The following is a 13,996-nucleotide window of genomic DNA, read 5'->3' on the forward strand; positions in this document are numbered from 1 at the left end:
CGGCTTTAAGAAAGAAGTGTGTTCAGCTCCCCCGGTTGACCTGCATCACTCAGGTATCTTCTTCTTCTCTGGCTGTAATTCATCCTGGTTGGACAGCAGCCAGGCTTCAGGAGGCCCCAGGGACTCACATGTTGGAGTGGCTCACTTAAAACACTCACTGAGCCATTTCATCACACCGAGTGTCTATTAGTTAAGGGGTTTATTTTTTCAAGCAAAAGAGTAATTAAGGTGTGCGCGTGTGTCAGCAAGCTGGATGCTTTTTTAATGTTGTCAACAGCTGTGAGCATGGGAGGGAAGAGGGAGCCCTCATATGAGAGACAGATCTCTCTTTTGGTTGAACCTGTCAACACATGCAGAGATGAGCTGCTCCTGCTCCTCTGGCAGGCTTTTCTGATACACTTCACGCACAAACACACACTTTAAGGTTTCCTGCTGCACCAGTTAAAACCTGCAGAGTTGAGGCACAAACCCTTGCATGCTGACTGCTATCTATCAGAGGGAGCTGGATGTGGTTGTTAAGCTAAGCCTTACACCCTGGTGGGTTGAAAAGGGGTTAATGTGCTCCCCCTGCTGGGACCGGAGGACGATGGAGGGCGGGGGAGGGGGGTCTCATAAGACATGAAGAGGGCCAGTGGTTTTGAGGTCTCTCTGTGGTTTGACAAAATATGTAGCCTGAGCTGCACTAGCTCAAAAGGGGCTCTCCTATATACTGTAATTTGTGGAAATTCAAAGTGCTGAGCTGACTGAAAATAATGGGTAAGAGGAGAAAGCACTCAGGAAAGAAGAAAGGATATGAGAAAAGAGGAGAAGGACAAGAGGGGAAAAGAAAGCAGTTTACAGGGAGAAAGGATGACAAAGTGAAAAAGAGAAAAAATAAAGAGAGGCTGGACTTGGATATGCCTAAAAATGGGCAGATGAGAGCTGGGTGGGAAAGGGCCAGGCCTCACACAGGTCATTCCTCACATTCCTGCTGACTCACAAGAAAAGAGATGGTAGTGAAATCTGTAGATCAGGAACTGGGTTCAGGTCCAACACAGCAGCGTGACGATATGACGACCAGGAGGAAATCATGGGAGAAAAGAGGAAATGAGAACACCCTTGCTCATTTCTATCATTGTGCCTGGATAAGCACACACACACACACACACACAAGCCAAGGAAGCTGCCTGTTACCACACTATCAAGCTTGCGGCTGAATGAATGTCATGATGTGCTTATACAGCCAGTATGCTGCCAAGTTTCAGGACTGATTGATTGATTGACTTATTCAATACTGAGATAGAACAGCCTCAAGCCTGCACCTCTACTTAACAAACAGTAACGTCTGCTTGGCATTTCAAAACAGACCTACACAATGTGCATATCAGTTCAAACTTGAAGCAAAAATCTCTTAAGAAAACGTTGCACAGACAAAAAGGGAGGACAACCCAAACTCAGAGCATGTGATAGACTGCAGACCTGTCCAAATCAGTTACACTAATCTTTCTAAATACAAGCACAGAGAACAGAATCAAAGTCATGATGTGATGATAAGAGATGACAAACAATCCCCACATGTGCACGTCAGCACTTTGACTTTTACCTGTTCTAGCATGACACATTTTAAATGGACCAATCAGTGCACAGCTGGCTGCATGTCGACTCAGTTTGGATTGGTTACAACATTCATACTCTAAATTCAACAGGCCAACCCAGCTGGCACAAAGCCAGCAGCTGTAACTGACTTTTCCTTCACTCATTTGAAAAGAAGAAAATAAAAAAAAATGAGCCAATAACTTCCGTGCGCAGGAAGGTAATGAGTGGGCGTAACCCAAGCCAAAAAAAAACACACCTTAAACTTGGGTGCCTACCAAAGAAAAGAGAACAAACGCTTAAGTACCAGAGACGGAAACACATGCTCGTGTGGAGACAGAGTCTATTTGACAGAACCCCAGTTACACAGTGACAGCAGCTCACACTATTGACCATCCCTAAAGGCATTTTTCAAACCAAGCCACAGACCTCTGGGTAACCAACCGTCTCTGTGGCTCACAACAACACCAGCACTGTGACCCAGACAGAAAGCTTTTCACGCAGTATTGCTCCTACTGGTAACAGACGTATGAGTCAGAAATAACACATAACAAACAGGTCGCACACGCAAATACGTCTGACTGAGAATGATGCGGTCATCGAGACGTCACTGAGCTGTCAGCACCTTTAATGACGGTACAGTCTGGTCTGCTGTTATAATTGAAGACTCATCACCGGCTCGGAGGAAGCTGCTGTCAAACTTCAGCAGAGTCACCTGACTCAGCCGGGAAGATGTAATGCTAGGAAACGGATGGAAGAGGTGATTCTGACTAGCGGGGTGAGGACAGAAAACATAATCCTCTAGAAACTGGGACAAATGATTCAAGACAATGCTCACAGATGGATGTTCTCTACTCTTTTTATTCAAATGAACATGAACATGATTAACCTATTCGGCAGGAATGATATCATCTGTGGTGAGGAGCATGATACAAAAGTATCATGTACAAAAGTATTAATGTTTCACAAGCAGGCCTGCTAAGGCTTGCACTGTACTGCTGGTCTCTTTGAGTCACTTCCTGCCGAGCAGGAGCTTTCTATGGAGTCAAAACCTCAAAGCTATCCCAAGATATCTGAGTGAAGGAGCTCAATCAATCATTGCCAATTAGAAAGCGTTCATGGTTTAGCAGTAATCCCGACCAGCTGGTGACACACTCCTGAGGACAGAAACACCCTCTGAACTCAGCTGCTACGCATGAGAGAAGCAGACTTAAATATGATATTTAAGTTTGTGAGGTTGGCTTCATTTATTGCAGCACATATGGAATCAGCCTCAGAAGTGGTCAAACATGGCATGAACTCAAGGTTATTCAGGTAGCTGAAATATACTGAGCTACTATTTAGAGGGTCTGCCGCTGAGCTTAGTGCACACGCCGTAACAACTACCTGTGGGTGCAGTACTGAAACAGGATTAACTTAAACCTGTGGAAGTGAAGGGTCAGACCACTCGGCTAAATCACTGTGCAAATAGAAAGCAACTATTGCACAAGTTCAGATTTGTTTGTTCTTCCTCCTTCATTAAAACATTTATTCATAAGTGAAACAGGGATTCATGTTAAAGAGTTACACTGGGCTGAATACTATTAGGGCTTTATTTACAGTGCTGTCTACTTCCTACAGATATTGTTAGATTTAAATCATAATTTTGTCTGTGTTGCCACACTTTCAAACTGTATTTTTGTTTGGTTGCTTGTAATTGGACGGGTTTTCTTAGATAAACATATGGATACTCCTTAAAAAAAGGGATATAGAAAAAGTATCATCTTGGTATTATTACTAAATCTCATCACTTACAACACGAGTATCATAAAATTTCAGACACCAACCCCTTCAACCCACATGCGGGTCTCTCCAGTTGCCCTGTAGTTTACAAAGGTCAGGTCAAACATCACAGGCCGGTGTGTGGACAACATCTACCTTCACCCCCCCACACACACGCCCACCCAGCCCTGTCTGGGTGAAAGACCCCTGAGGCTGAGACCTGACCTTTTCGCTCACATTGGGTGAGCATGCGCTCGGCTGTTTTTGTACTTAACACTTTCTACTTTGTGAACTATGACGTGTGAAGCAAAGTCCCTGACACAAAGGAGTATGTATACTCTCTGTAAGAAATGTGTGTATGCACGCGTTTGAGTGCATATGCATGGGTATGAGTGAGATCTAGAGGGTACTGTGTGTTTGTGCATGAAATGAGGGCTACAGTAATAATTTCCAGAGCAGGCTGAGGTTAGAGTGCAACCAGGCAGCAGATTGGATCAGTGCTTTAAACTCACTTGTCAAGCCCACAAGTGAGTTTGCCCTTATAAGGACACACAGGACACTCCTGGTAACGGAGCTGAAGTGGATTACCAGCTGCCACGGACGGACATTGAGACAGACACAAATAAACAACTGAAAAAGACAGAGAGGGTGAGAAAGTTCAAAACTATATTTTTCAACCTTCAATCTCCTTATTGGCTCGCTTTGGGGAAAAACTCCAATCTGAATCAGGTGAAAGCCTATAAATCATTTCTCAGCGCCTCAGGAAAACAATGCAAACATACAGCAGGCTGACGCACACACCACACCCTCTGAAAAATGGGAATATAATCAGGACACATGAGAGCATGAGACTACTGGTTTCTCAGGAGAGAGAGTTTCAGTCACCTTTCGGCTGAAAAATCAACAAAGAACCGAAGCAGATTCAAGGTTAAAAGTGTGCGATAGTGAGACACTGAGTCTTCATTGCCTAGGTCAAAAAAGAAGGAGTACCTGTGAAATATACAAGCCAGGGCGACAGAAAGATTACAGCACATGTGGCAGCGTGTGCTTTGTGAGTGCGTCTACACGTGTGGGAAGGCTTAACCTTTATTAATAACTGGATGGAAGGACAGAGGCCCAGAGCAGACCTGGGAATACAGTGTCCCCTTTACACTTGAGGTAGCAGGCATAAAGAACAAATGCATGGAGGAATGCATGTGGGTCAGAGGGGGGTACGGGCACGAACAGTGTTCTATAGGACTGTAATGATGCACTGAAGACAGATCTGAACTCACAAGTGTTGCTACCGAGTCATGCTCACAGTACAGACTCTTACATTAGTGCAGTGGACTCCACATGCTAATGGATTAATCAGTGCACACTTGATTGTGTACACGTGGTCAGCGCTCTGATCTAAAGGGCAAAACATCGACCTTTCAGCTACATGCAGGACCTCAAAGCAATCACTAATCTTGCAGCATTGCTCCATAACTACTCTGACTTCTATTCATCCACAGTAGGAACAGATTTCTCTTGGTCAACTGCCTCCGTCGGACGTTTCGACCCTTTTCGGCTCTCTGGCTACGTACACTTCATTCACTCTGCATGCGTCTCTCTTCAGAGCTGCAGGTCAGGTCAAAGAAAGGGATCCAGGTCCGTTACAGTGTAGTCGGGACAATTGTGCTACACATTTTGGAGTTGGCCTCATAGAATGCTTACATATCAGCAACATAGACAAAAGGGCATCTCATTGCTCTGCTTTAAACTGCAAGAGCTGAACAATGTATTAAAGCGTGCACAGAACATGCAGAGCAACTGTCAACATTACTTGAGTTTCACACCAAAATGTAGTAAGGGAGTTGTCCACAGTTTATTAAAACAGTATGCTTCCTCTGTGGCCATAAGCAGAGGATCTGACACAGAGGATATGAGGCAGTGTGACAGATCCCAACATGAAAAGGAGTCTTCATAAACAAAGAGATAAGAAAAACTGCATTGGATCCTCCACTTCAGCCGGCTTTGTCCTGTGAGCAGACCCATGTCACGGCAAGAGCTAGAGTATGATGAATCTTCTCCAAATATGGGACATCACTGGTCAGAAGCCCTGCGTGACTGTCTCCGATGGTTTAATGAGGGAAGTGCTGGGAGGTGAGAGGGATGTGTCCCACAGGAGGAAACAGAGAGGGGAGTTAAAACGCTGTGGGAGGCTGCAGAGCACAAACAGTTTGTTCTAATAGAACAAACTGAAAATCCACAGTGCTGGTGAGAGTCGCACAAAGCCAAACAAAATGTAAGAGATCAGCGGTTATATCTTAAGAATGACACGACATTAACAACAGTGGGCTGGAAAGCAAAGCATCAACATCCGCTGAACAATTTCTAGTGGATCTCAGGAAATGGCTTTCCTAGGGGAGTCAATCAAAAGGCCCAAACCACAATCTTTCTACATTTCTCTCCACTCTGATTACATCTGTTTCTTTCTCTCTCTCTCTCTCTCTTATCTGTTTTATTTCCCATTTAAAAAGTGCCATCTTTTCCCAAGCTGGTGAATTGTGAAATATGTAGCTTTTTTCCTGCTGATTTAATTCAGTATGCCACTTGGCAGAAAACCCAAAACATTTCTGGTCCTGCAGAGTGCTGCATGTTGTTTCCTGTGTGCTATTTTTCTCTATAAACAGAACCACGCCTTGCTATTCCAATGTAAAGCCAAAAGACTGCTGAAACTGCACCAAAGACCTGCTATGGCACCTTACAACTGTGTTTGGATAAAGCAAACGGGTGCCGAACATCAAAGGTGTCTTAATAGCATCTCTGCAATGGCGAGAGTCTCTTCACTTGAGAGAAACAACTCAGTCATTTCTTGTGAACATTAACCAAGTTTCAGGTTAAGGTGTCAATATTTTTGCACAATTTCAACACAGAATCTTCACTTTGATCTTAAAATCCTCCTCAATTTTATGAAAAAAGTCTGCTCATATTGGGACATAAGGCATGCAGACCACTATATCAGAAGCCACAAACCAGATTGTACACGTCTGGTAAACGTTTCCTCTGATTCCAAAACACCTGGAAAACCAAACAGAACTTCTAAACAGAAGCTTGCAGTGTTCGTTAGAAAAAAAAAACAACCTCCAAGCGCCTAAAGCATAAAACGCAAACTGAGACTTTGCTAGCCGGAGACGCCTGGTCGTAGTGAAGGAGATGGAGAATAAAAGGCACACCTTCAATTCCTTTTCCAGACCTTTTCCATTTGGCAGAGTGATGATCCAGACAGACGAAGATCAGTCACAGAAACCCTCTCTGCTGGATCACTTACCAAAGCAGCTCTGACAGCAGAGTCTCTCATATCTGACGCTTACAAAAATTGGTTCACCCCTCAGTTGACACTCCCATCTATCAAGGCAGAATAAACTGTATTAATCTACTGAGTCTATACTCGACAGATCATATGGTCGAGGACAGTTTTCTATAGCAGTAGCAGCTGGTGTCGCCTCTGTTTGTTAAACTGTAACTCTTTGGCCTCCTCTGGTCAGTCCTGTTGTTTATTCTCTCCATCACGCTCAGTATGCCAGGATGGTGCCATAGCAGCTCGGCTTGCCAGGACCTCAGCACTTATATAGTGTACATTTCTATTGACTATATAATGACCTTTTATCATTCTCATTCTGTTCTATGTCTGACGTTATCTTTTTCTTAATAAACATCTTTGTTAAACGGAGCTCCCAGCAAAAGATTTTCACACGAGTGCATCGGTACAACCGGAGATAAACATCTTGAATCTTGAAAGTATCTCACTACTGACTGTACTTTGACTAAACTCAAATGAAAAATTGAGGGACGATGTATTCAATACGTTCCCTCACTACAGAGTTGCATATTTCAAAGAAAGGAGTAAAATAATAAATAGATTTATATTCAATAATTGTCTAACAAGTAAAACATGCTGTTCACAACCTGAAACACGAACTCCTGCAGTCCCCATTGTTAATTCACTCGCCGTAAGAATGTCACATTACCCCAATGATACAAGCTCTATCAACCTCTCTGACGTTTGTTTGTTATACTAAGACTTAAACTGCCACATATATTATGACATTTTAAAATGACAAAACAGCCCCCAGTGTGTTGTTTATTAATGAAATACTGCTCCTCTTATTCAAATGCCAGTTTATGTTTCTAAAGGATGTGATTTTTCAAAGTGACAAAACAATACCAGGTATCCTCTTTAATAAGGAAATACGACACGCTGAACTCAACTTCAACTTTAACCGTCGAGTAAATGTTTGCTGGACTCCATTCACTATGAGTTATTGTTCCAGAGCAACAAACTACTTAAAGGCTACAGACCAAAAATAGACTTTGGTGGAGTCTATATGCTCATCATCTCAAAGTTCACTGCTTTTCTTTTCTCATCCTTTCAGAGCCAAACATGGCAGGTTATTTATAGCACTATCCAGTAACAAAAGTTTCCTGTTTTATTAAACAAACAACTGACTTCTTATCTCTCTGCTCCCGGGCCGCTTATTTGGATATTCACTGTCAGAGGCCTGAGGTCAGCAGGCTTTAGCTCAACTGTTTCTATCTCAGTTTCTGAAGCTTCAGTTTAGAGGGAAAAACCTTTCTGAATGATGAACTGTTCACAGCCCATTTTTTTCCTTTATCTCTCTTTTACCTTTGAAACTTAATCATACAGGAAATGCTTTGTGGAAATGTGAAGGGGGTAAATACCTGTGAGAATGATGACAGGGTCAGCAGAAAAAAATCGGGTGTGCACTGTGAACGCTGTGCTTGTAGTTTAGGGCCTGAGTGACTTTTTTCCCCTTTTTCTCACTCCAGCAGAGAGAAACACTTACAAAAAACACCCTGTAAACATGTAGTGAGGTCAAAGGGAGTTATGTTCGCCAAGTACCAGCATAAAAACAGAGGCAGCAGGTGTTATCAGTGGTCTGGAGCGTAAAACACTTAGGACTCTTTTTTTTGTGTTTGTCAGTGTTTGCGTGTTTGAATTTGAAGACTTTCTCTGGAAATTGCAGTTTAGGCCTGCAACTAATGACAATTTAAATTGTATAGTGATTATTTCCTCAAGTAATTAAAGTTTTGTTGAAGTGATCAAAATAAAGAAAGAACACGTTTAAAAAAAAGCGGCGCCAATAACATCAACAAGTGTTGGACGTTAAAAAAACACTGCTAATATTATCTAAAAACGTCCCAGACAAATGTTACATAACGTGGCATCATTTTTCCGATTTATTCGTTCCTGATGATGAGGCTGACATTTTGGAATATGTCTCCAGGGGTGAAGAGAATCAGGGACTGAACTGGGACCCCTCAAAACAAACCCATTCTTCCTCTCAGACTGTAACCGTTGAGCCCTTGTCAACGCACAAAGGGTCCAGGGAGCCATAAAATGAAATCCCAAGGGTCCCATATATCACAGAGGCTGGACCACAGAGTGAAATTGCCCTATTTTAAACATGTGCAAATGCTTTTTGCTCACCAGGGAGAGAGGATGGTCACAGAGCTGGCAAGACTAGTTACAAATCATTATGTGAAGCATCCAGCATGTGAAATCAGCCTAGCAGGCGCCACAAGTGGAAAAGTCTCCAAGCGGTAAAGTCAATTCAGAAATTAAAAGCCTTGTAGATTAGCAGACCACAAACTGGAAAAGACAGTAAGACAATAAGATTTCCATATATTGGCATCGTACTCATACTGGCTTGTAAGATGTCTCATTTTGACTTCTCCTGCAGCAGGGAGAGGTTTCAGAGATAATTAGAAGGGAGATCATGGTGTGGCTGACAGACGCTTAAGTCAAACCTTATTCTTAGCTAAGTAGGCAGGTGCACAAGTGCCAGAACAACAGACACCTGCAGACCAGGCTCGTCCTGCAGGTTCGACACACAGGAAACTTCTGCCACACAGCAAATTCAGAGGTAGAACAAGTGATAATCATCAGCCTCCGGGCCAGCAATCAGCTGATAAAATCTATTTTAACTTAGTGCTTGGAGTGGTTTGGTTGGACCTATTCCCCAACTGCCCTCAGCAGCTTTTGTGTTTGCGTGTCCACAGATCTTAAGCACCATTCAGACAGACGACCCGCAACATACATGCACTCGCAAAGAAACTGGGACACCGACTGATTATTTTTGTGGACATTTAAATAATTGCAGTGGCTGAGAGAAAAGGAAAATGCTTCTCCTGGTTGCCATGGAGGGGATTAAATGAGCAATATAAAAGGCAGCCTGGGCTTTGAATAGAAGTGTAGAGATGGGATTAGTGGCGTTAGAGAGGCCGCCATATGACCTTCTGACTGTTTAGTTCATTAAGAAGAACACAGGCCTGGAGTTCATGTTCGTTATCCAACTGTTGTTTAATAGGAGCTCCTCCACTCGGATTTACTACCAGTTTAATTAAGCCTGGGCATCGCTGGACGTCCATCATGTTGTACTGGCGTCCTGAAAAACAATTCTTAAATCACAAACTCTGAATATATACACCACAGAGCGGGGTGTTAGATTTCCTAAAAACTAAACACAAAAGGCTCCATTCATGTCTCTGTGGAGCAGAATTTAAATTCCATCACAACCCCATATGAAGTTTAATCAGAGTTTGTTTCCTTTGAAACCAAGTTCACTGTGGAAAACCCTGACACTCGAGTCACCACAAACACCATCAGTGAAAATGTGGGATCTTGGTGACCTTATGGCCGGTGGTCACATCTGAGAGAGGGAAGCTGTGGGGAAGACGCCGCGCTACAAGAAGAGGAGGCACGTCAAATCCACTGCCTCAGTAACGGGCTGAGCGTCTGTGTCGCGTGGTGATAAACCTCATGAATTCCAATGTCTGCATGATACGCGTTTTATTCTGCCGCAGCAGCTCTCTGGACAATGCCAGCGTTTTTTTAAAGCAAGCTCTCACAGGCAGCACAGGAAGGTTCAGACAAAGCTGGGTTTCTCTAACAGCAATCAGATGAGGTCTAATGTGATGTGCTCTTAAATTGAATATTATTGAGATGAAAAATCTCACATATGCCTGAAAACAAACACAGAATTTGAAAACTAAAGGAGAAAAGGTGGAGATGTCTTCATTCTTTCCACTGTCAAAATTCATAGTGACCATTCTGAATACTTTCTTCATATTCATTTTAACTCCCTCCCTCCTGCTTTGTTCCTCTATGAATAAACTCATAAAATCTCTGATCAAAGCGACCAACACTCAAGTTAGAAGTTAATCATTATGCAGAAGGAAAAACATTATTTCCTCCACAGCCTCCTGTTCTCGAACTTTGATAAAAAATTTGGCCTGTAAGTGATTTATGAGAAGAAAACTCATAGCCAGACGACACCAGACTTTGGGGAAATAATGGACTGGCTGCCTTTCTACAGTTTAAATAGTCTCAGGCGGGTCAACAAAACATCACATTTATACCCTGTGTTGCTCCAAAGTAAACAAGCCTTTTCTTGTCAGATTAGCTGATCTTTTTTTAAAGAGCAAAGTCTTGGGAAAGCACGTGATAATCAAGATAAGATCAGATACTGTGCTCACACGTCTGTATTCACCCCTACAACTGTTCTAAACCTCCCCTAATGTTTGATGACGAAACCTCTTGTTCAGTATTCAGCCCAGTCACAAACCCAGAGTAAGGACAGTATCGTCCAGATGTTCCATGTCCAACTATTGCATCTGTGTGGCTGTGATTCAGACAAACCCAGTGCAGCTCCGTCTAAACAACAAGCTCAGGCTGACTCACACATCCTCGTAAACGTGTCTGTGTTACAGGTATTACGATACATGTCAGACAGACTAATGTGTCGCATTCCTCTGCCTAAGGAAATAATTCTGACATGACGAATGTGAACCAGGAAGTTAACCTTTTTCCACATGTCCTCTTTATCAGGACAGATTTATAGATTTGTTCAGACTTGTGACGTGATGTCTTCTTCAGTAAAGGCCAAGACATCATATTTTAATGTGAATCACTGACAAGCAAATGTAACGTTATTTTTCTCCACTGTTTCGTACTGATTAGAGACATGTCTGCTTTATGTCGTCATGGATTAAGACTGGACTACAACTACTATCTACTTCACATATTGATCTGTCAGTTGTTTGATTAATCGTTCAATCATATAGTGTATAAAGTGCCTGAAATGGTAAAAGGAGGGATTTTGAACATATATTGATATAAAACAGATACTACAAACAACAAATCCTCACATTTGGGCGAGTGTGTGCATTTATGCTTGATAAATGCCTTAAACCGTTGATCAGTTATCTAAATTGTAGGCAATTTGACTAATCTATTGATCATCTAATGGTTTTAAAAGTAGTTTGCACTCGCAAAAACACCAAACACGTCTCTGTTGCAATGATAACACACTTAAGATTCACTACCCACCAGACACACCTAATCATCACGTCAAATCTGCAACAATTATTTTCATTCTCCTCGAATCTGCCAATTATTTTCTCAATCAATCGATTGTTTATTTCTTCAAAATGTCACAACAAATAGTGAAAGAACGCCACAGACCCAAGGTGACCTGCTTTGTCCATCAACAGTCTTAAACCCAGATATATCAAACAATAATATAAAGATAGCTGCTGACTGTGTGTGAACTGAGGCAGTCCTGTGGTCTCTGAAGGCACTCAGAGCAGCAAGGGGTCAAGTATGAATTATGAAGAGAGAGAGAAGCTTCATGCATGATGATCAGGTGCAATATTAACATAGAAACATAGTGAACTGAGTTAGAGCCCAGACTGCAGGCTGCTACATGAATGTAAAGCCAGGCAGGCAGCAGTGACACCACACTGGTCCACCAGCATGAAGCTTCAGCTCATCTCCAGTCATCCACTCACCAGGGCGCGGAGAGAGGACTCATCCAGCGCCGAGTAGCTCTCCACAGACATCCCGCTCCTTGTTGTCAGGCGACGAGAAGAGACGAGAAGAGCAGGACGGTGTGTGATCTGCTTCCCCGGCCAACGTGTAGTCTTCCACCTGCACGGACTTGTAGCTGTTTTCTGTGTCTTTTTTTCTCTTCTTTTCTTTCTGTCAGTCCTCAATCTTCAGCGCAGTTCAAAGTCACAAACTTGTGAGTCACAGGAAATGAGCCCGTGTCCCGCTCACAGAGAGCACGTCTCGGTCCTCTTTTGTCGCCTCCTGAGTGGCAGTGGAAGCAGGAACAGGCCCACGCTCTCTTTCAAGGGGACGTTGGCAGCTTTTTGAACAGAGGATTCCCACTGAAAGGTGTAGGCCCGCCCCCCTCTCCGTCCCCGGACTCTCCCGGCGCTCATTCAAAGCGCGCCTCTCTGCGGGGACCCGCAAACCAGCCTCCGAGTATGGAAGGTGATCAGTGCCAGAGTGTGTGTGTGTGTGTGTGTGTGTGTGTGTTATCCTCGCATTTTCATTAACATAATTGTTTTCAATATAATTGTCGACATTCAATGTCTTTATATTCTATTTACTTAAGTACAAATTTGAGGCTTTCATTTTTCTTTTTATGCTATTTTCTGTCAGTGATCCACTAACTTTTAGAGGGAGATGTTATACTTTTTACTTCACTACAAGTTATTTCACTGTTTTGAGCACAGAACATATGGAGAGCTTCTAAAATATGAAAATATGCTTTGTTATCAAGTCAAACTACAGAGCTGAAACAATTAGGTCGTTAATCACTTCTGTCAACTGGCAACTATTTTGATAATTGTTAATCATTTTTCATGGCAATACATGTTGGAGCTCCAACTTCACAAATGTGAGAATTTGCTGCTCTGCCTTTTAATTGTTTTATACATTTTCATTTATTCTTAATCATTTTTGAAGTTTGTACTATTTGTTGAACAAAAAAATGCATTGTGAAGGTGTGACATTGAACTCTGGGTAATTGTGAGCATTTCTCACTGTTTTCTGAATGTTTACCAACCAACAATTAATCAAATAATTAAGAAAATAATGTGTGTCAAAACATTGTCTGTAGTTTTCCTCAGTAAAAACATTCTTTCCAGGAGACATCTTTGTAAAGTGTATGGAAATTACAAACCTGGAAATCTAAACAGTAGGATTTTATCCCCTTATATGAAGATGTAGGCGTTGTTTCAAATCCATGAGGCCAGGAATAAATACAGGAACCGGCCAAAAAATACCCAACACGTGCACTCATGTAAGTGCAGAAAGTAAAAGAACACGACCTCAGTGCAGTGAAAGGTGGCTGCTGCACCGTCTACACTTGGTGGACTACTTTTTATCCTCCATCTCCTTTTATCTTATTTGTAGGCAAAACGTCCCTCATTTAAAATAAGCATGTCAGGTATCTGTCATAGACTACTAGGTACTAAACAGTTCAAAATATCAAACCTGAGTTGTTTTGTGTATTTACTGAAACATTTTCATTACAATTACAATAAGTACAGTTTTCTCCAGCAGTCCTCTTCAGCCTTAGGCTGTGATATATTTTGTGTGAGGCTCATATTCACTCATTATAATATAATGGCCATGTGGTAAATGATCTAAGGAGAACTGCTGTGGTTCTTCCCAAACCGTTCCTGTGGTTTTACATCCGGGCGGATCACTCCGTGTAGACTCTTTACTTTGGAAGTAAACCCAAAACAATAGATGCTCTAGCTTTACTCCTAAGAAGGGTTTTGGTACCATGACTGGCAAACTGAGGTGTAAAAACACAGAGAA

At 42.4% G+C, this 13,996-nt stretch overlaps 1 protein-coding gene across 1 annotated transcript in view; it reads right to left on the reverse strand.

The window, feature by feature from the left end:
* LOC139224767 (smoothelin-like) overlaps positions 1-12,295 on the reverse strand; it is a 46,265-nt gene extending 33,970 nt beyond the window's left edge. Inside the window, exon 1 of the mRNA XM_070856080.1 lies at positions 12,172-12,295. Within this exon, the coding sequence (XP_070712181.1) occupies positions 12,172-12,222 (51 nt within the window). The 5' untranslated portion in view covers positions 12,223-12,295. The remainder of the gene's footprint in view (positions 1-12,171) is intronic.
* Between the last annotated feature and the right edge of the window lie 1,701 nt (positions 12,296-13,996).

This window comes from Pempheris klunzingeri, unplaced genomic scaffold (genome assembly GCF_042242105.1).
Source record: "Pempheris klunzingeri isolate RE-2024b unplaced genomic scaffold, fPemKlu1.hap1 Scaffold_52, whole genome shotgun sequence".
NCBI classification, from domain to species: Eukaryota; Metazoa; Chordata; class Actinopteri; order Acropomatiformes; family Pempheridae; genus Pempheris; species Pempheris klunzingeri.